Source organism: Ambystoma mexicanum, chromosome 7q (assembly GCF_040938575.1).
Source record: "Ambystoma mexicanum isolate Mex_15411 chromosome 7q, UKY_AmexF1_1, whole genome shotgun sequence".
Lineage (NCBI taxonomy): Eukaryota > Metazoa > Chordata > Amphibia > Caudata > Ambystomatidae > Ambystoma > Ambystoma mexicanum.
The window spans coordinates 796,128,778-796,154,607 of record NC_090941.1 but is presented as its reverse complement, the minus strand read 5'-3'; the positions used below and the strand labels follow the sequence as shown (position 1 = coordinate 796,154,607).

Genomic DNA, 25,830 nt, shown 5'->3' with positions numbered 1-25,830 from the left:
AATACAAAGATCATATAAAATGAACGTATAATTGATTTCAAATCCATTAAATGCCATACTTCCAAGCATGATATTAGTTAAGGACAATGGCATATTTACTTTAAAGACAGTTTTCAAATATTTATGCACATCCTTCCAAAACCTGCGAATAAAGATACAATCAAAACAGATGTTTGAAAGAGGCGGGGTTATCTTTACATGACCAGCAGTTACCAGCATCTACACATTTAGCTTCGAGTCTTTTCATAGGGGCTATAAAACTGGCAGACAAAGATAAGAGTTTAATTTTCTTCTAAATTGAAGACCATGTATATTCATCAAATATTTAATTACAATTTTGTTCCCACTAATATACTCATATTGGCAATATCAATTTAGATAATTTGGCTGCATTAAACACCTCATCCAAGACTAAGCATTGCAATTTAGATGCACTGGGAAATAATCTATTCACATTGTAGGAGTTTAATTTGTCTGAACATGCATTTATTAAATCAATATATGACTTGTTATCTGAGTTTGGCAATGAGAAAATCATTTTACATTCTTGAAATGTCACTATGTTAGGGCCCAAGAATAGTTGATCAACAAACGTTATACTTTAATTCAGCCATTGTTTCCAAAGGACAGATCTCCCATTAATAGGTATGTTTTTGTTGCACCATAAATGGGGTGAGATCAGTTGAAAAGGTTTATTTGTAAAAAGAAACAGGAATTTGTTAACCTTCTTAGACGTCACTTTCATAGGGCTAACCAATCTGGAGGTAAAAGGAACAAAGATATAAAATAAATCACATTTACTAATTGGATGCACCAACTCACTTTCTACCACAAGCCATGCAGGATTATCAAATGTAGCCTCAGATGGGAACCAGACACGTGCCTGTTACAGTAATAACACATTATCGTGTCCTTTGAAATCTGGAAAGCAAACCCCTCCATACTCATAAGGGGCTTTCCGTCTACTTATAGCAATTATTTTACTTTTCCCAGTACCCCAAAAAAGTTCAGAAGAATAGAATTCATGGATTTAAAAACTGAAACAGGTGTGGACGGAAAGCATTTGCAAGAAATGTAAAACTATTGGGGCCCAATTCATAACTGCTGCAGTGAACGTGCTAAAGAGCACGATTCACTGCGCCAAATGAGGATGCCCGGGATCAGCCAGTATTCTCATGTAGGCCTGGGTGTCCTCGTAGTGCACGACAGTGCACCTTCAGGATTGTGCCTGTATTAGTTATAACGGTGCAATCCTGAAATCCCATCAGCATTTTTGTAAAATAACGACATATTTGTTATTTTACAAAAATGCTGCTGAGAACACAGGTGTATATGAACACGTTCCTATGCACCAAAGTAAACAGCTTCAACGTTGAAGTTGCTTGCTTTGGTGTAAATGAAAGTGTTCATATACACCCGTGCGATGCATATGAACACGTTGCTGTAAATTAAAGTGTTTATTCATTTACACCAAAGTAAGCAGCTTCAATGTTGCAGTCTACAACGTTGAAGCTGCTTGTTTTGGTTTAAATGAAAGTGTTCATATACACCCGTGTGGTGCATATGAACACTTTCATACACACTAAAGTAAGCAGTTTCAACATTGCCAATCTGGTGACCAATCTGAAACAAAATCGCTAAGCCTACTGAGTAAGTCCTCGGAGTTAAGTTTAATTGTGTTTGAGACAGGGGGAGCACATTTCATAACAAGATATTTATTTGGGCTCTGACACCATTTAAGACCATATATTTCTAACTCATGTTTAAGGCAGTATGAATTAAGTGGTAATATCTCTGATGTATTCCTGTTTAGCTTATATCTTGATACTTGGGAGAAGAGATCTATTTTATGCAGTAAATTTGGAAGATGGGCCCTGTTTTTTTTTACAATAAAAGTAGATCATCAGAATAAACTGCGATTTTGACCTCATGTTTTCTACATGTAATCCCAATAATGAGTGCCTCTTTACTAATACGTTCCAATAAAGTTTCAGTGATGAAACATATAAAATAGGGGACAAAATGCATACTTACCTAGTCCCCCTTTTAAGTGGAAAAAAAATGCTGATAGACCATACATGTAAATAAATGTTCTAGGATCAGAGTATAACAAATTGACTAGGGCTATGACACTGTGTCTGGATTTATGCCACCTTAATGCTTGTAGTACGTGCTCCCATTCCAACCTATGAAAAGCCTTTTCACCATCAAGAGCAATTGCAGCATGGCCATCCCTATATTTTTTATCTTTATTGACAAGATGCATACCATCAAACAATAATGTTGTATTGGAAGCAATGTTTCTTCCTTTAACAAATCCTACCTGGTCAAGTTCAATAATTTTACGTAGGAACGATTAAATCCTATTCACAAGAATTCTAACATAGAGTTTACATTCAATGTTAATAAGGGATCCGGGAGTATAGATCTGAGGAAGTTCACAGTCCTTATCCATCTCAGGAAAAATAATTAATAATGACTCTGCGAATGTGCCAGATGACCTACCCATGTTGGAGAAATATGAGAAGAGTGCTTCTAATTTACGTGACATAATAGTAGAAGAGTGATTATAAAACGAATGAATGTCCGTCAGGTCTGGGCGATTTCCCGTTTCATACATCTTTTATGGTTTTGGAGATTTTGTATGTATTGATCTGATTATCTAAACCACTGAAGCCTAAATGCGGGTAAGATTATCTACCGATGTTGTCAAAAATGGAATTAAGGTTAGTAAGGGAGCATTTGTGTTCAGAGGAGTAGAAGTTTCCATATCATTTTCTAAAAGTTTCCAATATTGCTTTGTCAGCTGACACCATAATTCCCTAATCATTTTTAATGTGTGAGAAGCGTTATCTTTTTTTAACTTTTAGGCAGGATGCGAGTGCTCTAATAGTTTTGCTGGAGGTTTGGTACATTTTAAACGGTATCTAGTCAATTCATCTACACCCATTACATCTAATACTATTCCATCAACATTTTTACATCTAAAAAATGTCCATTTAATGCATGTTTGGGGGGGTTATCTAGTCAATTCATCTAAACCTATTACATCTAATACCATTCCATCAAAATGTTTCCATCTAAAAAATGTCCATTTAATGCATGTTTTTGGGGGGTAAGGGGTTAATGTTTGTTCAGGTGCTTTTTAAAGGGGAGAAAACGGGAGTTTGGGGGGGGGCCCTCCCGGGGGCCCTCCCCAAAATAAAGAAAAAAACAACCAGGAACAATATGCATTAGATGCACATTTTATAGATGGAAACATTTAGATGGAATGGCATTAGATGCAATGGTTTTTTTGTGAAATGACTATAAACCTTTTAAATTTATATTGTAGAATTACACCTGATACCTGTTCAGGTACTGTTTTATTAATTTGAGTATGCAGGGACAAATCAGTAAGAAAGACCTGTTCTGTAGGATTCTGATCATATTTGTTCTCAGAGCTAATCAGTTGTGGATACAACAAATCAAAATCTCTTTTGCTCTTTTTTTTGTTTACTTGCGTGTGCAATAATTTGACCTTTTAACTTTATATGCATCCCAATTAATCAATGTGGAAGTGTCCTGATCAGGATTTTATCAAAAAATGTCTTGTGGAAAGAGCGGAAATATCTCTCAAATTCCTTATCTTGTAGTAGGAAGTTGTTAAATCTCCATCTATTTGAGTGCTTTTTAATGTCTAAAGAGTAAAGATTGTGATCACTGGGCCATGGTCAGATAAGATCATGTTGGTAATTTTATAATGAACTATAGCACCAGATAGGGTTTTAGTCATGCAAATATAATCTAAGCGCAAAAGCGTATTATGGGGTGCGGATAGGAACTAAAAGTCCAAGTCTGTGGGAAGAGTCAAGCGCCATGTGTCAAAAGCCCCACCTCTGATAGACTATGTGTTCTAGAACTTTTAAAGATATATTAAGATCATTTGTCCATTAAGAGATCAATCATATTATTGAAGTCCCCATGTACAATTAGATTCATATGGTCTGACTGTAGAATGGTATGTTTACTAATTGTCCAGAATTCAGGATGTGGGGCTGTTGGATCCTAAATATTCATGACAGATACAATTTCAAAGCCTAGTTAGAATTTAACCCATACCCACTTACCTTTGTTGTCTATATCTTTATTCATAATTTTATGAGGCATGTTTTTGTAAATAAGAATTGCTACACCTTTCTTTTTGCCCTCGGCTTGGCTAGCAATAACCCCACAAACCATGAAAGTTTGGAGCTTCATTGATTCTTGTAGAGATAGATGAGTCTCCTGAATAAATGCAACAGAGATGTTGAATCTCTTAAGATGGGATAACATTTGTTGTCTTTTAACTGGATTGTTAATACCATTTATATTAAATGAAATACACTTAAACATCATTAGAGCAGATCAGACAGGATCATAAATTGACAAGAGGACACAGAAGAAACTGTAAAATGGTAAATGAAGGAGAACCACATTTAAGCATAGCAGGATGAGTTATTGTTTTGCGAGTGTTGCAGATGGATTCGTGCAGTAGAACACATAGGGAGAAACACCAAAAGGATATGGACACTGTAAAACATGACACATAGATAGACACATTAATAGAGCAAAAAGTATGACTATAATGAGGATATCACTGTAGAAAAGTAAGATGCTGTAAGTGTTGTCAAGCTTACAGAGAAAGTAAAGAGAGATATTTTAGGGCTAGGTGACACCTGAGGGACCTGAAGCACCCTGGAGAAAGCTGACCCCTGGCCACCATATCCCCCTATGCAACCATAATATTGAAGATCGGTTACACCTTTAACAGTTCCGTAGAATAGCATGAGCAAATTAAGGAGAGAGTTTAGATAAGAACAATGGAGAAGATGATGGTTTAGATGTATATATATTTTCTAGTTTGGGCATCCTAATAAAGGATTTAAGGTTCACCGGATCATCCGAACCTGAAGTTCTTCCATTTGTGGTCACCTTAAATACATATGGATAATAGAGTCCATACCTGACATTCAGTTGCTTTTGTACCTAGGACAAAAATTCTTTCCTGCATTGCGCCCTTTTCTTTGCTATTGCTTGAACAATTAAGAGTATTTCCATTACAAGTAAGGCTAAACATTTCCTTTGCCTTCCTGATAATTGCAATTGCATATATTCATGCAATAAAAAGATCATAGTGCACAGAGAAGAACATGAAAGATGCAAGAAATCCTTAGTGCTATATCGATGCGCCCTCTGAATGTTCAGAACCACTGTTGTTGGGAAATTAATGAGAGTGGCAACATATTTTGTAGGAAGTGTATAGCATTATTTCCTTCACAGTCCTCCAGTAACACAGGTATGTGGAGGTTGTTGCATCTGCCCCTGTTTCCCAGTTCTTCATTATGTCTCTGTAGGTCCTTGACAGCCATTTCTAAGTGCATCACTTTGAATGAGGTATCCTCTACAGGGCTTATCCTGTTCTCAATTTCCTCCATTCTTGCTTTAAATGTGGCCCATCTGTCATCCAATTGTTGTAGTTTGAGGTTAGTGAATTTCATAAATGGCTTAAGGGACCTCCCATATCAGGATCTGCTGAGGCAAGAGGAGGAGGGGAGTCACTCTTAGGACTTTTGAGAATGGGACTGGAGGATGAGCCAGGGATATCTTTCCCAGCAGAGCTTTTTTGGTCAGCCCTTGATGAGGCCATTATAGCAATTGTAATGCAGATTGCGAACACACACGAAGAAAGAATCAGAAGAGGCTGTGACCTTATGATTGGAAATAATGTACTTCAAATTGCACATTATGATAATGCCACAGAAAGTATAAAACACATGTTGGGCAGTGAAGAAATTAATAAATGAGAAAAATTAGCCTTGACCTGCGAGTACTTCGGTGTGTCCATTAATGGAGCACTTGTAAATTCATCAAGAAAGCTGCGCAGATGCCACCACTCCCTGATGCAGGCCCATTCTTCTCCTCATGAGCATCAGCCGCTGTAGAGCAGAGTTCTGCTCTCAAGACCCAATACATTCACATCAGCTAGGGAACACAGCCATTTTCATTCAATAGACGCAATGTTAGATTGCAGTCCGGTGTCCTTTCCGACTCCTTTTTACAGCTTTATTGTGTCAACGGATCATTATAAACGGGTGGAAAAGAAGCAGTTGAGGCAGCCATCACTCACAGCAGCAAGCCACCCATCCCCCTGGGTATTTATTCTGAGTTGCCCAAGCTAAAAACAATAAACATCATGCTTAAAATATGTATAGCCACAGTTCAGACCATGAATTGATCACTTGATGAAACTCCATAATAAAGAGCTTAACAGCATAGGGGCTGAGGGGGTGGTGGTGTACAATTGAAGTGATATACATCTTTTCTACTGAAAACTAGAGCAGATTTTTTTGCCACAATTATGCTGCCAAACTCCACATTGAGGTCATATGACACTTCCTCCCAACAGTTGTATTCCTTTGATCGCAATGACAAGCCTTAAACAAGAGTGAAACCTTGTGAATCATTGAGGATGGCTATAGACATTCTCTGGTCTCGTTGACTCCACGCCAGTCCCACTCTCTAATGAATGCTTTTGAAAAAAATGCATGAAAGTACTGGTGTTCTAAAGAGCAATATTGTGGTGCATAAAGACACCCTCCCCCAAAGAGGCAAGTATTTACGGCTCAGGACTGACAAAGTCAAATACGCCTGAACATGAGGCGCCTACCTGAGCATTTAATATCAGGGTCCAACACTCTTCAAAAGGTCCCAACAGCCAAACACCATCCATGGCTTGTGCTACATTTGACCAAAGATCTGCTTCTTTTATCCAGAATTTTATTTACAGAACCAATGAAGCATGATGATGCCATGAAAATACTCTCCCATTTTGATACCTGAGCTATCCCAGAAACAAGATAAGCGAATATTCTTCCAGAATCGAGGGGGGCAATTTGGAGCTGTTGTAAGGATACTGTGGATGTTTCAGGTAGATTACTTAAGAGGTCCTGTATTGGGTACATCAAGTGTCCTTAAATTACAGGAGAAGAACCCACTGGCTCCCACCACCCAGGCTACATCTTCCAACTACTGGGTTGGAACACCATCGCCTTAGCATTATCCTACTCATACATCAACACTCTTACCTCTCAACATTCCATCTGACCTCAGGCATTCCAGAACAGCTTGCATCCATCCATCCATTCATCCCACAAGCAAAGCAAACACAACACACCTCCCCTCCTTACCAGACACACATCAAGTAATACTGGATACACCACATAGTCATCACATACACACCACTCCTTACTCATACTTTTAAAGAGCAGTGTCTTGGCATGCACAATGCCTTTGGACCCACCTCCAGGTGTAGTCCTATTCCACATGCCTTCCGAGAGCATTACCCTGCTCTTTTACACACCATATATGACATGTGGCCCACCTCCACGCGTAGTCATCATGCACTCTCCATGAACACATATGCTTCTCTATACTTATGGATAAACATGGCACTCAATCAGACTTACGATACCATTTGGAACATAACTTCGCACACTCCCATACAATTTCCTGTACTACAAAAACATATTTGGTACTACGTATGTAGCACAAAACATATCAGGTACTCCAATGTAGCACAAAAACATGTGGTACTAGCAATATAGTACGATAGCATATCCGGTACTACATATGTAGCACAACATGTATCCAGTACTACCTATGTAGCACAACAACATCTGGTACTATGAATGCACTACACAAATCCAGTCTTACCAATATAGGCAAAAAAACTGTTACTAACTATTTAGTACAATAACATATCCGGTATTACGTATGTAGCACAAAAGGACACTAAATCCGGACCTACCCATGTAGCACAAAAACATATCCGCTACTACGAATGTAAGTAAAAATACCGAGAAGTGAATCCCTGGAGTGGGTAGTTGCGCACACAGTATTATTAGTTCACTCAAAACAATATTCTGGTATGAAAGTGGGACATTAGCAGCAGTAGCAGAGCGTAGAAGGGTAACTTCTCGGCATCCCTTCTATACAGTGGACAGTAGGCAAGGTAGTGCCTGCTTATCTGCGCTACCCAAAACAAATAGTAATCAGAAGTCGGTTTTGTGCCAAATATTAGCCTAATGCCACACTATCGTGGATTATACAATGAGTGTTTTTAATTGACAAAAAGCACAGAAACACTACACGCCAACACGTGTTTCAGCCCTCTCTGGGCCGTCCTCAGGGTGTATGTATATAACAATTAGGTATAACTGTTCCATAGACATATTAAAATACATTTGTCAAATGTTAGACCAAAGTAATAAGACAGCCAAAAAATTCATTTGAGTCAAAATTGGTTACATAGATCATGTAGTTCATAAAATGGAAAGGAGGAGTAGGGTGGAGGACAAAAGAAGGGGTGTGGGGAGAGAGAGGAGAGAAGAGAAAACAAAATGTTAAAATTAAAAATGAAAGACTGAACATTATTATTAAAGGTTGTGCTTTAAGTAAAAGTTTATGTTATCAACTTATAATTGCTATGTTGCCACATACTGTGTATTGGATTAGGTTAAAGAATAATATTTTTTATGTTAAAGAATATTATTTTGATTTGGTGAGGTCGTTACACCAGAAGGACGATCAATACTCCAATGTTATGCTGTTCCTACAAGTGGTTAATATTGCCAAATAAGTCTATAGGGTAGATTGGTTCGAGTCGGAAGATAGCTGCATTAAATATACATAATAGTATATTACCCATTCTATGGGGTGCTAGAGACTTGCATACAATAATTCCATCTAATAAGTGTATTAAAGCTCGTATCAACTCATAATGTTCAAGATTGCTTACCACTGAACAAAGTGCTGTCAAGCGTGATCTCCAAGAAGGTTGTGTGTTACTGCAAGTCTAATGTCCGTAAAGTACGAGCGTCATCTATTTCAAAAGGAAGCGGGGATGTTGTAAGAAACTGGTAGTACTTGCTGGTCGTAATGTAACCTTGTCTCTTAAAAAGGACAGAGACAGAGGCAGAGGCAAAGGCAGAGCGCTTACCATAACACGCCTGAATGCATTCCTGCACGGTGATTTCTGCCTGCAGGCAGTGGCTCTCTGTGCGAAATGAAGGTGTGGCTAGGTTGGGCCAATCGCTGTGCTGCTTTTACTAAAAAAGAGTGCGGTCATGTGACCGGGCTTCGTTCCCGTTGCTAAGTAACTAAGTGGAAGAAAGCTTGGTGAACGGAGCTGCACGTAGGTGCAAGCATTCTGTTTAAAGTCATTCTAAAGAAGGCCTGAGCTTTTGTGATTTGGCAGCCATTGACTTGTTGGGATTATCTATATGATACGAGTGCTACGTTTACAAGCTGCTTGTATTAAGGGAGAGTGAAGTCATGTGACCGGACTAAATCCCTGTTGCTAAGTAACTGACTGAAAGGAAGCTAAATAATCGGAACTGGACTGGTGTGCAGTGATACTGTTTGGAACATATACACTTAAGCGGTATTAGTAAGCATTGTCATATACTGTAAAGTGCGGTGACAACGTTGTGAAGCTAACATAACCTGTGTAAGTAGTCTAGTTTAAGAGGATGTATTGGCACACCTTGTTTGTTATAAGGTGTCTTTGAGTAGTCAGCCATGTGAGGCATGTGAGAGAATTATACTAAAGTTATAGTATAATTCCTTTATTTAATGTGAAAATAAGTTACATATACGTAGTTTATATGGGTCTTGCCAATAAATTAACTAATAGAGGTCATCCATGAATTGTCGTTCTAAAAGCGAGATCAAAAGGCAGCAAAGTGATTAATAATGTATAATCAGAGTCATTTGTATAAACAACTCAAACTAAGGAAAAATTTTTAAAAACATATATGACATGTTATGGTATCCCATATTAGCATGGGTATGTACTTGGCTGCTGAGTACAGAGAAAGAGCAAAAATCAATATCCAATAGGTAGCATGGGAATTGGGTTTAGGGTTGGATCTATTGATGTCCTCTAAGGTGTAACAACTTGTTCAAAGTCTAAGTATGTGGTAATACTCTTATGTGCCAAAATAGACTTTAGTTAGATCACAAAAAAACATTGAGTTCATGTTCTTGGTTAAGTCCCATTTGAATACATCTTAATCTGCAAATCATGCGGGCCTCCGCTTGTCGAAGAAGAAGTTGTCTGTTTCCCCCTCTGGCATGAGGTTTAATGTGTTGCAGTCCAACAAATCTAATTTCACTCTTGTGTTCCATTTGATGTTCTTTTTGCCAGTGGGTTGCCAATGGTAACTTGACATCTTGACTGTTGAGGTTTCCTAGATGTTCTCGGATTCTGATCCTTAGTTCCCTGATGGTGCTGCCCACATAAACTTTCTTACAGACACAGATGATACCGTACACTATGTATTTAGAGCGACAGTTGATAAAGTCCTTGATTTTCGTATTCAAATTTCCGTGACAGATAAATTCTTGAGTAGGTGCCAAAGCATATTGACAAAAATTACAGGTCCCACATTTGTGGAACCCTATAGGTTTGAGACTTTGCGTCAGCCAATTCTCCTGTCTGCTGAAACCAGGTTGCATGAAAGAGGGACATAGTAAATTTCTAAGTGTTGGTGCTCTAGAGAAGATTATTCTCGGTCTATGTGTGATGTAGGTTTCCAAGTCTGGATCAAGTTGTAGAATGTTCCAATGTTTATTAAGAATATGGTAAATGAATTTCGAATCACTGCAATATTTCGTAATAAAGTTCACATGTGATGGAAACCCCTCAGGTTTTTTGCTTTTGGGCTGGGTGAGTAATGAAGGTCTAGTAACCGTTTTGACACCCTTGAGTGCATGGTGGATATTAGATTTGGTATAACCTCTTTCTTGGAACCTGGTTCCTATAGACTTACATTCTGCAATGAAGTGTGAATCTTCGCTACAGTTTCTCCTTGCTCTAAGTAATTCTCCTCGAGGAATATTTTCAATGCAGTTTCTACTATGACTACTCTTGGCATGTAAAGTCGAGTTAACTGCTGTAGTCTTACGAAAGGTACTAGTTTGCAAAGTTTCATTTGTAATATAAATTCTGAGGTCCAAGAACTCTATTTCAGTGGTGTCAATTTTGCCTGTGAACTGAATTCCAAATTGGTTCTGGTTAAGATATTGCATAAACATTTGAAACTGCTCGGTTGTGCCTGCCCAAATTGCAAAAATATCATCGATATATCTTTTCCAGACCGGTATAAGGTCTATGAATGGGTTGTTTTGAAAAATATGTGAGTCTTCAAAGAATGCCTTAAAGAGGTTTGCCAATGCTGGGGCATATTTAGCGCCCATAGCTATCCCCTTTGTTTGGGTGTAGTAGTCTTGATTGAATATAAATTGGTTGTGACTGAGAGTGAACTCGACAAAGCTTTTCAGCATTTGTACATGTGTTGTGTGCGAGGCAGAATGTAGCCTAAAGGAATGGTCCAGAGTTTTAATCGCTAATGCATGTTCAATTGATGTGTACAGGGCAGTAACATCTAGGGTGACTAGCTGATAATGTGGTTCCCAAGAAATGGTATTAAGAATTTGTAAGATATGAGTAGTATCTTTCAAAAAAGCTGGAATTTTGCAAGAATCAATATAGGTTGCTAAGTTCTCTGTGGCTCCTCCTTGTCCGCTCATTATCGGTCTAACTGAAGGGAGATTATCAAATTGTTTATGTATCTTGGGTAATAGATACAGAGTAGGCATGAGTGGGGTAATATTGGTGAGAAACTGTTTCTCTTCATCCGTAAGCATCCCCTGTTGGTACCATTCTTGAATCAGAGTTTTGAGTTCTTGAACTGTCTGTAATGTCGGATTGTTCTTAAGTTTGTAGGTACTACTAATGTGGCACACATCCAGTACTACCAATCTAGCACAACTTACAAATGCAGCACAGAACCTATCCGACACTACCAATATAGTACAAAATACGGTACTACCCATGTAGCACGACAACATATCAGGCACTACAAATGTAGCACACAGAACGTTTCTGGTACTACCAATGTAGCACAAAACATTAAACAATATCGATATATCCTGAAAACTTGCACCCCTGTGCCGACCTGAACATTGGAATACAGCCCAGTGAAACATCCAATCCATAACATGTGGAACCAAATTCAGTGATTCCAAATACAAAATAAATTGTAGTGATTCCACTTAACACACAATAACCATAACAGTAAGTGACACCAAGAAACAATACACAATGTTGATTCCCTCATTGTCACTCATTATTCTGCATCCACCGCTTAAAGCAAGACATATGTTACTACTCAGCAATTATGTTTCTTCACATATTAGATGCAATCTCCATTTGTTTCATCATATACAGATAACACTCACACATTTTTCCATATCAGTTTACAGTTGGCACATCACTAACCACATGTTATTTGGGATATGCTTCCAATATCCTGCATCTTAAAAACTAAAACAATACCTCTACTTCAATTGACATGTACCACAATACATCAAACACTGGCCATCCTACATGCTTATCAATAGGCAATCAAAATATCTCAATAGCTCATTACAGCACCAACACAAGGATGTTACTTATTATTACCTCAATATCGTATCTCCCTACACTCTTAATATATGTAACGTGTCCATACTTCAATACTATAACTCACCATCATCATACATGTGACATATCTTCACTGTTAACAGTTCTTTACAATTTAATATAGTTAAAAATGTTCCCAAAAAGCCCTTGTTGTGCACGGGGACAGTAACCTGAAAAGCTTGTAAAAGGTTAATTGATCACTATACATCAGTTTCTCCAAGATAATCAACACTCCGTCACACCTGGGGAATGTTAACATATCCTACTACACCTTTGTGTAATCCTATCCAAACATTCAGTCCCCAACAGCACTTCATCAACTCTATTGTCATCCAATCCACTACAAATGCACATCACAGCCACCCCATAAACTCATTATTCATTTTGTGCATCCTCATATATTTACTAAATTCCATATACCCAAACAATCTATTGCATATTATTCATACTAAAAGTCCACACACATTCCACACCAGCTACCCACACCGAACATCTCCCTTTGTTTTCAAATACACATCAATTTCCTAAATACAGTATGTGCTTTGTGAGGTAATACTAACCTTCTAATGCCCACAAAACGAGTAGGCAGTTATCTAAAAGTCTTTGCTGCCTTGACAGCTTTAAACTGGTACATCCCTCAAAGAGCATCAATTTCCACTTAAACACTGTGCACGCGCACAACTGTATTTCCAAGCAGTTAAATCACAACCATGATTTCAACCCACCCAATCCTTAGACTATAAAACGTTGCAAATAATATTTCACATCAAGTTCCTGCCTCATAGCTGCACACAGGGAATTGTGCACATCCCTTTAATTAGCGCTTTACGCACACTCCAGTGCGATAACCAGTGATTCCTCTGCCCGCTCCACTACACATCTTGAAGTATCTGTCTCGTAAAACAAACATTTTTGAAGTTCTCAACCGCGCAGCACCCCGCAGCATCCCTATTCCATGCCAAAGTACAAACTCCTCTCCTTACTCCTGTTGCACCTCAGCATCGTCCATATGTATTTCATGAGCTTGTGGTCATTCATGGGTCCTTTCCTCAGCTGGTCTCGCATGACACTTCTCTACAGGCGACAGGGACAGAGTTCTGGTCTCTCAATGGCTCCCTTCGTGCCATAGTTGACCAGATTTCCCTTGATGGAACATCACACGGGAGACCACATACATGTGTGGCCTCTTCCCCTTTTTTATTTATTTATGGAGAAACCATTTGAAATAGGTGCTCACACTACTGCAGAATGTGCCTTCCAAGTCCAAATCCAAATCGTACACACAACACAGCCGTTAGCTTGTGCTGTTGGCTCTCCTCCTATCCTCGTTCAGCGCACCACCTTACATGGCGGCCAGCTCTCAAACATGCTGATGTGTCTGAACTGAGCCCCTCCTTTCCACTCCAGGCCTGTGCTCCCTCACACAGCCTACCATGCTTGTGCAGCCCTGAATGGGCACTTCCATCCACAATGAACTTGTAGAAGGGTACTTTATTTGCATCTGAAGGCTGTGATTAGTGGTCACCAGTTCAATCCTGACTTCCAAGCCAGTCTTTAGTACATCAGTACTCACTGCTCTTCTTCACCAGTCCTTCCATGTACCTTACAGCCTAGCCCTTTACTCATAGGCACCGCTGGGTGATGGGATCATACTTGGAGCCAGTTGGTCCTCGCTTCCTGCACCCCCGCAGCAGCTTACTTGGTGTCTTTCCTTCATTCATTAAGTTCCACAAACGCAAGTCCATCTCCAGGTCTAATTCAAAGACCAGCTCATCACCATTGTTGTAAGGATACTCTGGACGTTTCAGGTAGATTAGATAAGAGGTCCTTTATTGGTTACAACAGGTGTCCTTTAGTTACAGGAGATGAAGCCACAGGCACCCACCACCCAGCCTGCATCTTCCAACTCGAGTTGGAATGCTATCACGGTAGCATTCTCTCACTCATACACCAACACTCTTACCATCCAACATTCTCTCTGTCCTCAAGCATTTCTGACCAGCTTGCATCCATCCATCCATCCATCCAGCAAAGCACTTCACAACAGAAGTACCTACAAGCCTGACAATCACTATCAATGTTGTTCTTTGCAACCTAGCACTTTGCATTCGTAGAGCCTCAGGCTTTGAGTAGCACTGGTTTTAAATATGAAAAATTCTTCTGGATATTTGGTCACTGTTTTTTTGTTAACCTGTTGTTTTGTGGTTTGTACACTTTCAATAAAGATGTTCTGTTATTTACAATTAGGAGAAATAATTAAAAAAGGGAAACAGGGATTTTCAGGTGCTAGCTCGACCATGCTACCAAGACCAACTCAATATATTGGAGAATCTGGTCAAATATACTAATAAAAAGCCTGAAGTGGGAATGTGTGTCATAATCACAACAAATACAAGTACATTTGTTTTGCATAACATCAAAAACGGAAGGATAGAGAAAATGGCATCCCTCTCAGCCTGACAGTAACCCCGAGCATTTTGCCGCAGGATTCTATTTCTGCAAGAAGAGTGAGAAGACTCGTGTGGGATTCAGCTAACATGTCAGACTAGAAAATTCACTTTCAGCCTACTGTCTGGGCTCAACATTCACCTTGTAGAAATAGTCATGGGCAAATAATACTGACAACTGCTGGCCTCTTTGGCTGGGTTCAAAAACACAGAACTATTGAACTGTGGTTGTGAAGGCTCTTTCCTTAACTAGGATGCAGGAGATTTCCAGCAGGCAGGCTTAAACTGACTTGTCCCATGGTCCAACACTTACACTATGTGTGTGCACTAATTGAAAGGTTTTAGAATGTAATTCAATTCCTTTTACATTCCAAAACAGACATTCATGAATCAACTTACATCTGCTATTATTGATTGTTTAAGCATTTGTTTTCAATTATTATGTCCCTAAAGTATTTGTCTGGCGATTGCTCTTGTGAAGGTGGATAAAGAATTCCAATTATGTTGGTTTTATTTGGAAACACTACAGCAATGCCAATTCTCACATGGAGACCGCAACAATCTTTCCAACAGCATTTTCATAGGAGATTCAGTGCCAAGAGTGGCATGGAAATGTGTCAGCTGTGTCCGAAGTCAGTACCAGTGCATTAATCTGGTGAGCTCTAGCATCCACCATTGCCTAGCTGGTTGAATTCAGAGATCTACATAATGTATTAGTCCTAAGACTTCACAGAGACAATCCCCCACCACCCACACAAAACCCGTTGGCATATTGAGATGTGGACCGTCAAATAATCATTACAAAATTGGGGAACATTAAGAACTGCACACAGTGCTTGGGGCTGCAAAGGGAAGACTCACATTTAGTAAAACCAATGAAATAACAGAAATAACAAGATAAATAACCAGGGAGCAGGTGGCAGAGAAGCAGAGGATTGTTTAATCAGGACAGGTAGTCAGCAGGTGGCACAATCCAATTGCAGAACCCACAAATCCACGAAGATAGACAATTGCCAAGAAATGCAAAGTCACAATCCCCACAAATGAATCCAAATATTCTGTCCAGTGCAAAAGAGTTTAGAAAAGTAGTAAAACAAATAGAACAAGAAGCCAACAAAAAAGGGCTTATCTGAAGGGCAAGCCCAAGAGAATGCAGGAGCTCAGAACTACTGCATAACAGTAAGAGTTAACCCAAAGAGTGGTGAAATCAGGCAGAGTTCAAACTCACTATAAGACCAAAGCAAGTCAGGAACTACCTTAGGGAGATCAAATTCTTTCTGAAACTGCGACACATTGAACACGCTGGCTTTCATAGGCCTGTTCCTGTTTGTGGCATTCCAGGAAAACCAATCCAGAATGGTTATGTTTGGATGTGTTGTGTTTTGTCTAACATATATCTTGGACGACCATTACCATGAAGGAGGCTGTCTGCTCCTTGTGTTGCCCATGATGATCGCAACATGGTCCTCCCCTGCCACACCCTTCTGCCTCCAACCACTGGTTCCATTACATATAAAAAATGTAAAGCATCCTCTGCTTTTCCTGAAGGGCAGACAGGAGTGACTGTGCTTCCAGATTGAGGTGAATGGCCACGGCCAACATCCCAAATCCACAATGGACCCAACACGTGGAACACTTCAGGAGACAAACTGGGAAAGCAGTAACCACGCCTGGAGCTGAAAGGTAGAGACTGGGGAAGCACACACAAATGGGAAAAGTAGAGAGAGAAGCAGAGCACTCCGCTCCTTTACCTCTAACTCCCTCAGGGTCAGTCGTTTCTCAAAGAAACAAGCTGGGGGTAGATCTCTGTCTTCAGCTGGGGCCTCCCTCTGGAACAGCCTCCCTGCCACTCTAGAACTTGAGGAGAACCATCTCTGGTTCCGGAATGTCAAGGGTTTTGACCCATGTTGAATTATTAGACTGGGTAGATGTGGGGATGAGCTGTCGCCGCCCATCATTCTATCCCAGAACAAAACTAACTCAATAGACTGGGTAGATGTGGGATTGAGCTGTCGCCGCCCATCATTCTATCCCAGAACAAAACTAAATCAATAGACTGGGCAGATGTGGGGATTGAGCTGTCGTCGCCCATCATTCTATCCCAGAACCAGGAGAGCCGCGCAGTTTTGCGCACACCAAAATGGTCGCCTAGCCTGCCACCCACCAGTGCAAGCGTGATGGACTGGAAGCGCCAGGGGTGAAAGGTGGTGCCAAAGGAAAAATAGCAGTGCCTGTTAGATCAAAAGCGCCTTGAAATCACTGCTGTTTCTCTGAAGTGCAAGCTCAAAATGTCCATTTCAATGTGTTCAAAATCCGTTTTTAATTGATGTCAACAAGTTGCTAAAATCAGGGGTACAAGACCACTCTAAAGATTCAACCTTTCTGAGGGGGGTTCCACATCAGCACTCCTACTGTAAGGATGCCCATCAAAACAATGGCAGCAAGGAATAGAGCTGTCAAGCAAAATCCTCCTGTCAAATTCAGGACAACTCCTAAAAAAATAGGTGCAGTACCAGCTTTGGACACAAGCCGATGCCAGCGGTCTAAACTTTGCCAGCCTCCTGAGACAGCTGGAAACTTCAAAGCCTTTTTGGTTAATTAAAAATGTAAACACCTGCTGTTCCCTGAAGACAGCCTGATTCAATTAACATTGCAAGAGGCTGGGAAACCTTCTCACCTCAGAACTACACACAAGAAACCAGGAGATCACATGGACATGCTAACCAAATGCAGAGTGGCCCCCTGGCCTGCTGACCTCAGCCGACACATAGGACTCTTGCAATTGAATGGGGAATGTTAATTTGGGTGTGGACTGTAAACAGAGCTCTGCCTGGCAGAAGAGACATGTGATCCCTGACTCCCAAGTTTCTGGGGGCGGACCCAAACACTGAAGTGAATTGAATTGAAGGCAAATATATGTGTTATAAAAACACTGATAACTAATTGTAACCAATGACAAAAATGTACAAATTTGGGATCTTTAAATTGACACATTCACTCCCAGTTCAAAACTAGGCTGGTCGCTCTGTGATGTTCTGAGCCAAAACCCCGCTAATTATTAATACTACAGACACTGTGTTTATGCTAGAGACCTAGTAAATTAATGGAATATGGGTAGAAAAGCGGTGTATATGTGTGCCATTTTTGGTAAAAGTCTGATATTGGTAAATCAACTAAAAATGAAAATAAGTTGTCATTTTTGAATGCAAGCTCTTAGGAAGATCAGAGTTGAACAAGCATGGACCATATGTAATCTGTAATATGTACATGTAATGTCAAACAGCTGTGTATCTGGGAAATATGTGTAGTTATGAAAAATGATTTCTAAGGTAAAAGAAAAGGGGCGTTTCTTCAATAGATCGTAAATGGCTGGCATCACTCTGACACACTATCCTTTCTCAAATCAGGGACCAAAGAATCCTTTGGCCTATCAAATCTTGAGAGGGTTGGGCATGCAGAATTAGCCGACCCACCCATTTTCAAAACACATAAAAAGAGCCACTGGAAGCCAGACAGGGACATACAATTTCCATTTCCTTGTGGAGCACACTGACAGACGACTTCACATCCAGAGATCCAGACTTCAAATCCATCAATCTCCAGAGACCAGAAATTAACTCCGGAACTTGTAGCAGAGAGTCCTGAATCCACAAGCTGAATCCTTTTTCAGCAGGCTTCCAAATCATTTGCAAACTATTCAACAGCCGGGGGAGCTGTTTCAATTTTTGCCAAGATCTTTTGCCAGAACCAGAGACCCAGAAGGCAGAATTATCCAGAGAGACCAGACCCAGACCAGATCGCTGTGCAGTGCTGAGAGCTCGCCCAGATCGCTGTGCGCGGAACCAGTACCAGAGAACCGCAGCCAATCCTGACCCGATCCGTGACGAAGTTGCATTCCTGTCCAACATATAGTGTGAGTACTCAACCAGGACTGTGCAAAACCAATCTCTTAGTTTAAAATAATCTAATTCAAACTATTATAACCTATTGAGAACTACATCATCAGAAATCATGTACATCCTGTTGATTCAAAACCTTCCAAAGCGCATCTGTCATTCTGAAACTGTAATTTCAATTCTGAAAATCTACCTTCACAAAATTGTCAGTATCTCTTGAACCGTTGGTGCTAGGAGCGAGTTTTAACTGTCATTTTAAAGCTAAGATTCTAAGCTTTCCAACGAACCTAAAACCGACTTGCTAATCCTTATAATATTTCCGCGATTTGCGATTTGGCTCAATTTCTTCACTTGTCAAAATAGCAGCTCCTTGCTTTCCTTTGCTGAAATTCGTTTGCAACCTGACAATCATTCATAGAGCATTGCGAAAGTGATCCTGAACTAATTTAAAGTAGCTATCACTCACCCTGAACCTCCTATAGGGAATTAAAAGCAATTTGAGTATATTTTTCACTTCATTGCCACCACCTTTAAAAGGATTTTGCCTGTGTTTAAACTCATACCTGTTTTCCTCTAAGCTCGCTGGGGGGAACTGGAACTTTGTATTGCATTTGTGTGTATTCCTGAGAATTGTGCGTGTTACTTCCATCTCCTTACATTGCATAGGGGGGGTGTGAATTGTCAAAGAAAAAGTGATCACATTATCTTTTGCTGAAATCATATCAAGTTTATTTCTGTACTGCCTTTTATTCATCTTTGCATTTCCTTGAACCATAGAAAGCATTCTCTGCTACCTTAGTCCTCTGTTCCTAGTCATAAGTCACTGTGCTATTGTAGGATTACCTATTGCTGATTACTGCTCATATTCACAAGTGTGATATCAATTATTAATTTATTATAAAAGTGCGATATATATATATATATATATATATATATATATATATATATATATATATATATAGTTTAATTCTCAAAACAAACAAACAAACGTACTTCTTGGCTCAGTGGGGTCAGGGGGATTCTTAGAGAGGGGTGTTATTTAAGGGGTGTCATCCAGAGTACACAAACTGAACATAGAAATATATAAATAAGGGCTTCCCTTGAGCAATTCCAGACAAGGCACTGACTTAGTGGGACTGCTTGATTGGAGTCATTAAAAGGAAGCACCTCAAAACCTTCCTCTTTGCTTCTGCCTTCTCCTCCCCTCTCCCCTGTTGATTCTACTCTCCCTCGGCACCATGCACCTGGCCACCCTCTGCCCTCCGGGCCCAGGTACCTGCTCATCTTGCCACCCTCACGCACTGCCTTCGGGCCACCCCCTGCACTGGGGTCTGTTACTGTACCCATACAGCCCTCCACTTTTCTTCCTGCACTTTCAGACCTACACGGCCTGCTGCCATAAACCCAGCACTTGCCACTTGCTGGCTGCACTCCCATTGTTTGTTGCCTTTTTATTTATTATTTTATTATTATTTTTGTTTATTCCTTCTCGCTCCACACTCTCGTTTTGTTCCCCCTTCCATGCACCTCTCCCCCTTCTCCCTCTACACTGCACTTGCACGTTCTCAATGTCACTGGGCCTAGTAAGATTGTTGTTTTGTTCTCTCCTGTTCCCTTTCCCTTGTCGCGCTCTAAAACACTTGTGTATGAGCGCGATAGAAATAAAATATGAATTAATCAATCAATCAATCAAACAATCAAATACGGATTGCGATGTAACAGGCACCTGACAATGTTTAATTTACGGGATGGAAGTCACAAGCTCTTTTGACATGCTTTAAGAGAGTTGCATAACGAGAAAATGGATAGAAACATATAGTGGTTTATTAGGATTAATCAGCTGATGAGCCTTCCTAATCTGAAGTTTGCAGTATTATTCTTTGGTCCTTTTGGACATGGGGCAGTTTGAACGTTTCTGGACAGGAAGTGATAACCGATGTGCTGTCTTATTTAGCATTACGAGGTGAAATTCACAATGCTTTGTACTCGGGTATAAAGCATACTGGCATAAAATAATATTATGGGTGTCACTGTTAGGGATTTTCTTATAATAAATTAGAATACTACAGAATTCCGGAAACCTGAGGGTTTGTGTGGCCTTCAAACTCATTTCAGTGAAACATAAATTGAAAATTGCGCACAGATCTTCTACTCCGCCTCAAGCATGATTCTATCAATAGGGCAGTGTACAAGAAGAAATGTTCCTCAAGTTTAAATCAAATTACAACAGATTATGCATTCCATTGAAGAAAAATGTAATTCAAGACATGCATTCAAAGTATACATTTATGTAATTTGAAGCCATTTTCACATGAATCATGTTAGTTGACAATTTGGGGCAATTTTGTTGTCAGTAAATTTAATAACATTACCAAGTACCATTTGTGCCCGCTGTCCATTTTTCGGCATTGTCAAAATGAGTGTCACCGCCCAGTCCTTCTCCTGGTGCGAACGCATGCGCTAACGTTCCCCGTGGACCATCAAATGGGTAGGAATCACCATGGTCTAGAAAAGATGAAATAGTTAGGATAACTCACTCTAAATGAGTAAAGGCAATATTGAAAAGTGTATGTTATTGAATCAGGGTAAGCAGTGTACCTCCATTTTCAAAGGATATCATAATATCAGCTTCACCATCGTTCGCTTTGACAAAATTCAGAGGAGTTGCAGTACTCCATGCCCTCAGACCCATCTCTACAGCTTTGTCAACCTCGGCATTACTCATGCTTGGTGTGTATTTTGCCACCCTGTTAAAGAGAAAACACATTCAGAAATGTCAAAATGAATTTTGTCCATCCATGCTTTATTTACTAATGTCCTTTGTATCCTTTAAAAACAAATCATTGCTATCCATGCCAACATTTGGGGAGGGGGTCATTGGACTTTAATTTGACTACATTAATTTAAGTACTTAGAAAGGACCTCGTTATGATTACGGCAGAAATTTTGTGATGCTCTCATGGAATTATGGCGAAATTCAAATGCCCAGAACTACTGCCAGTTTTCAAGTGGGCAAATGGCAGAGATTATCCCCATTTTTGGAGTTCATTTGTGCAGATTTCCTGTGAGCTCTAATTCCTCTTTGGTCAAACTTCTCATGTTTAGGTAAAATCAGCATTTTTCACACCACCTGTTAGGCAGAATTACATGCAGTAAGTACCGTTTGGGAACACTACACACAATTAAGACTACAGGTGTAAGTACAATCTCACCTTTGGTACAAGACTGTACTACACAGTTGTGTGGTAGCAGTGGCTGAGCAGCCAGATGTATCCCAATAGGGATGTGAGCAGTACAAGGTGTTACACAAAGGACTTGCAATCATAGTGGTTCAAACAAACACTTATTCAAGGTTTCTTGGTAAAGTAATATACATTTATTTAAACAGTAAGTTAGAAAACATTCCACCAGCAAGAAGCAGCTCAATATCACACTATAATACACTACAGTACTAAACCAATACGTTTCTGAACAAGTTAGGCTCCCCTGAAGTGGGAGCAAAATGGCACTTCAGTAACTTTGAAAGGGGTAAAAAGACAAAAGTTATAAGAATCAAACACAATTACTTTCTTAGGCAGGGCAACGTGTTCCATTTCACTACAAGAGGCAGTTCAATTCAATAGGCCTGGGCCAAAGTCAATGAATCAGTTTCGTGGATAGGATAGCACAGTTCTGGTATTAAATGGTTAAGTCTTTGCCCATGTTCTTAGAAGTAGTTTGCACGAAAAAGAGTTATATGTCGGAATAGGAGTGAACAAGACTCCAAAGTTGGGAAAGTTTCACAAACTTTCACTGTGGCAGAGAGGATTTCTCAACTGCATTTGCACCATACCTTATGGATGAAGAAAAGCTGTAGCTGAGGCAGTTGTCTGTGGCAGTTCCTGCAGATCTCGCTGTTCCTGACTCTCAGTCGTGGGGACAAGAGGGAGGACATCGGGAGGTTCCTGCACTGCATGGAGAAGGATCCACAAGCTTGGCAAAACATTGCTTTAAGGTGTGAGTGCCTTAAAGTCCACAATCTAGTATCCTTCTCACTGGCTATCTGGTTTTCAACGGCACTCTGAAGAAAATTCAACCAGTTTGGAGATGGTTTCCGGGTGGCTTGCGAGTTGGTTGTTCCCACCAGCTCAAGGGAAGAAGTCGTCCTTGAAAGGGCTTCTCTGTTGAGGGAGTTTCAGGCAATTCAGACCAGCAGCAGGGCTTCACCGGGCAAACCAATAGTCTCGGAGTTGCAGCAGTCATCTTCCTTCAGCTCGTTTTCGGTTCTTTCGTTCCATTGGTCGATTGTGCTTCCAAGTCCCAGAGGCCTGCTTTTAAACTGTTTTCTCCCATTCCTAGCTGTCACTCACCCAGCAGGGTGGCTGTCCTTGCCGGACAGTCAGCCAGCCAATCACGCCAGAGTGCATTCAGGTCTTTTAGGAGACTAAGCACAGATGGTTTCGGGCACCTCCCTCACATCCTGTCCACCCCAGACACTCAGGCGCCAAAGGGAGGCTTCAGCACTGAAGTCTGCCAAAGGTCAATGAAGAAAGGGACCAAACCTGGTTTGGCGGTCAGAGACAAACACTAGTAGAACCTTTCCAAAAAGAAATGGCGAAAAAAGTCGATCAGAGCCTGTTTTTACAGAAGGGGCTCAGACACCATCTTGAAAAACATGGGTCTGGTGGATTTTAGCTACCGGAGCATTTAAACGGGTCACGGTCGGGAAAATCATGGTAATACCAATGCCACCAGCCATTCTGAGAGGGTAGCTTTTGAGGACTACATGAGTTTTCTAGGCATAGGGAATACTAGGTATTCCCTCCAGCACTCTGCTGTAAGGCAGTGTGTGCTGGGTTTAGCAATTTAAAAAGACTAGCAAAGTCAATTTAACTTTAGATTCACTGGGAGACATTAGTCAGTCCCAATGAAGGTAATTAAACATTGGGAAGTCTGAAAGGCATCCCTTTGCCACTGCACTGAGGGTTCTCTGTGACACACAAGAAAAAGATGATGCCTATGGAGTTGTCTAAAACTCCATATCCAAAGAACACAAAAGTAAAACACACATCAAAATACATGAAAGAGTGGGTAAAAAGGCTCACACTCTTTCCAGGTAAAAATGAAAGTCCTAGAAATCCAGCAAAATTGCTGGGGGTCTCAAAAGGTAAGTGAAATGACCACATTTATGAGAATTCTCCCTAACACCACTGCCTCCAGAGACACATCATCCTTCTGTCTCCATACATAGACCCCATCGCTCAGTCAGGTAAACAATCAGCTTAGACACTACTTGAAGAAGTTGACAAACCAGTCAGTGTGGCCGTTTTGGAATTCTCCAAAAATCTGCCACTGTATTGGCAACTTTGATCAGAATGTTTTGAGGGTCTCAACATTTGAATTATTTTGTATAATGCTCACCACATAGTAGTACATCCATTCACAGTGATGTGCGCATCCTATATACAGAAGGTTATTAGAACACTGTTCAACTATGGACCAGTTAACCCTCATTCATTTTGCTTAATAACTTCAGCGGTGACACTCACAAAGGGTATGACATAACAGTTGGTGCACCCCTTGTTTGGCATCCACCAGAATCCTTCAGCGGGGTCTCACATATATTAAGTAGGTGTTAAGGGGTACCCTTACCACCTACTTACTATATGTGAGAAGCCTCCCTACCCTGACCGCAGCAAACCTTTCCTGAAGAAGGTCCTCCAAAACTAATGATTGGAAAGAAAAAAACGGTCAGTTCTATACAATATTGTACTAAGAGGGAGATTTATGTGTTGAAATGAACTAAGTTGGCTCTACAATATTTTTTATTGAAATATGTATGACATCACTAAATGCCTAAGTGGGGTACATACAGGTGTTGGATGGTATTTGAGAGGAGGAAAATGTGCTACACACTATATAATTAATGTTTTAAAAGAAGTGTACGAGGTATAAATACTTGTCTAGACAAACACATCTGTTATATTGCCTTCACACAGAGAATTAGCATGGTATGACTAAGGAGGAGTCAGATGTTATTTTGAACATAGAGCACTCGATTACTCATGTCATTAAACCATATTTCCTCCCCTTTGTTTGATGGTATGCATACTGCTTCCTTATTTCATAATTACTACCAGGCGTAAACATCTCTTATTGTACACAGTGGAACAAATCCTCTCCTCCTCTTTTCATCGGTGAAAAATTCACAGTCAGCAGTAAATACAATACTGAAGAAAGTAGAAAAGAAACTTTGCTGTCCACCACTTAATTAACTGGTAATGGGTCCGTTCTTGTTACCAATATGCTGGATGACAAAGTTTTCAAGCCAGATAACCAAGTGTCTGATTGGTTGAGTGCCCATAAGCAGAGCAAATGGTCTTGGAGATTTTGGACCTGGTATTTCTGCTTTATGTGGGATAACACAGCTTTTACTTGATTAGCATTAGAGGACATAGCACCCAAGGATTGTGGAAAATATCACCCAAAATATTATAGGCATTAGGCAGGTCCGAACAAGATTCAATACCAGAAGGAAGTACTGCCAACCAATCTGGTATATGTGTGGTCACAAAACACTCAGGTAAAGACTGAGGAGAATGTTGTATACATGGTTACATGGTCGATGGCACTGCTCCTGCAGTTTGCGACATTACTTCAGCTTAATGGAATTTTATACAATTGGAAGCATTTGTTTATCATGTATATTTGATGGCAGTAGTGAGTAGTATATCAGATATGATGAGTAAAAATGTTGTAACTAGGGATGTATCAAACTTCTGCTACGAGTAAGTATTCAGCCAAATTCCAGCTGAAAGAAAGCGATTTGGCTGTGTACAAATAGTTTGCTTTTTATTTGAATGCAATGTAACTATTCAGTGAGGCATATATTGAAAATGCAGATTGTGAATGAGAATGGGATTATGCTTAGTCTGACAGCATTCCCGATTAGATATCAGAG

The 25,830-nt window shown here is 40.1% G+C and overlaps 1 protein-coding gene across 1 annotated transcript in view; it reads right to left on the bottom strand.

Moving 5' to 3' along the window:
- The window catches only part of LOC138528549 (matrix metalloproteinase-20-like), a 229,028-nt gene that overhangs the window by 89,651 nt on the left and 113,547 nt on the right, over window positions 1–25,830 (bottom strand). Inside the window, exons 3-4 of the mRNA XM_069640311.1 lie at window positions 21,489–21,637; window positions 21,270–21,395 (exon numbers count right to left, since the gene is read on the bottom strand). Of these exons, the coding sequence (XP_069496412.1) occupies window positions 21,270–21,395; window positions 21,489–21,637 (275 nt within the window). The remainder of the gene's footprint in view (window positions 1–21,269; window positions 21,396–21,488; window positions 21,638–25,830) is intronic.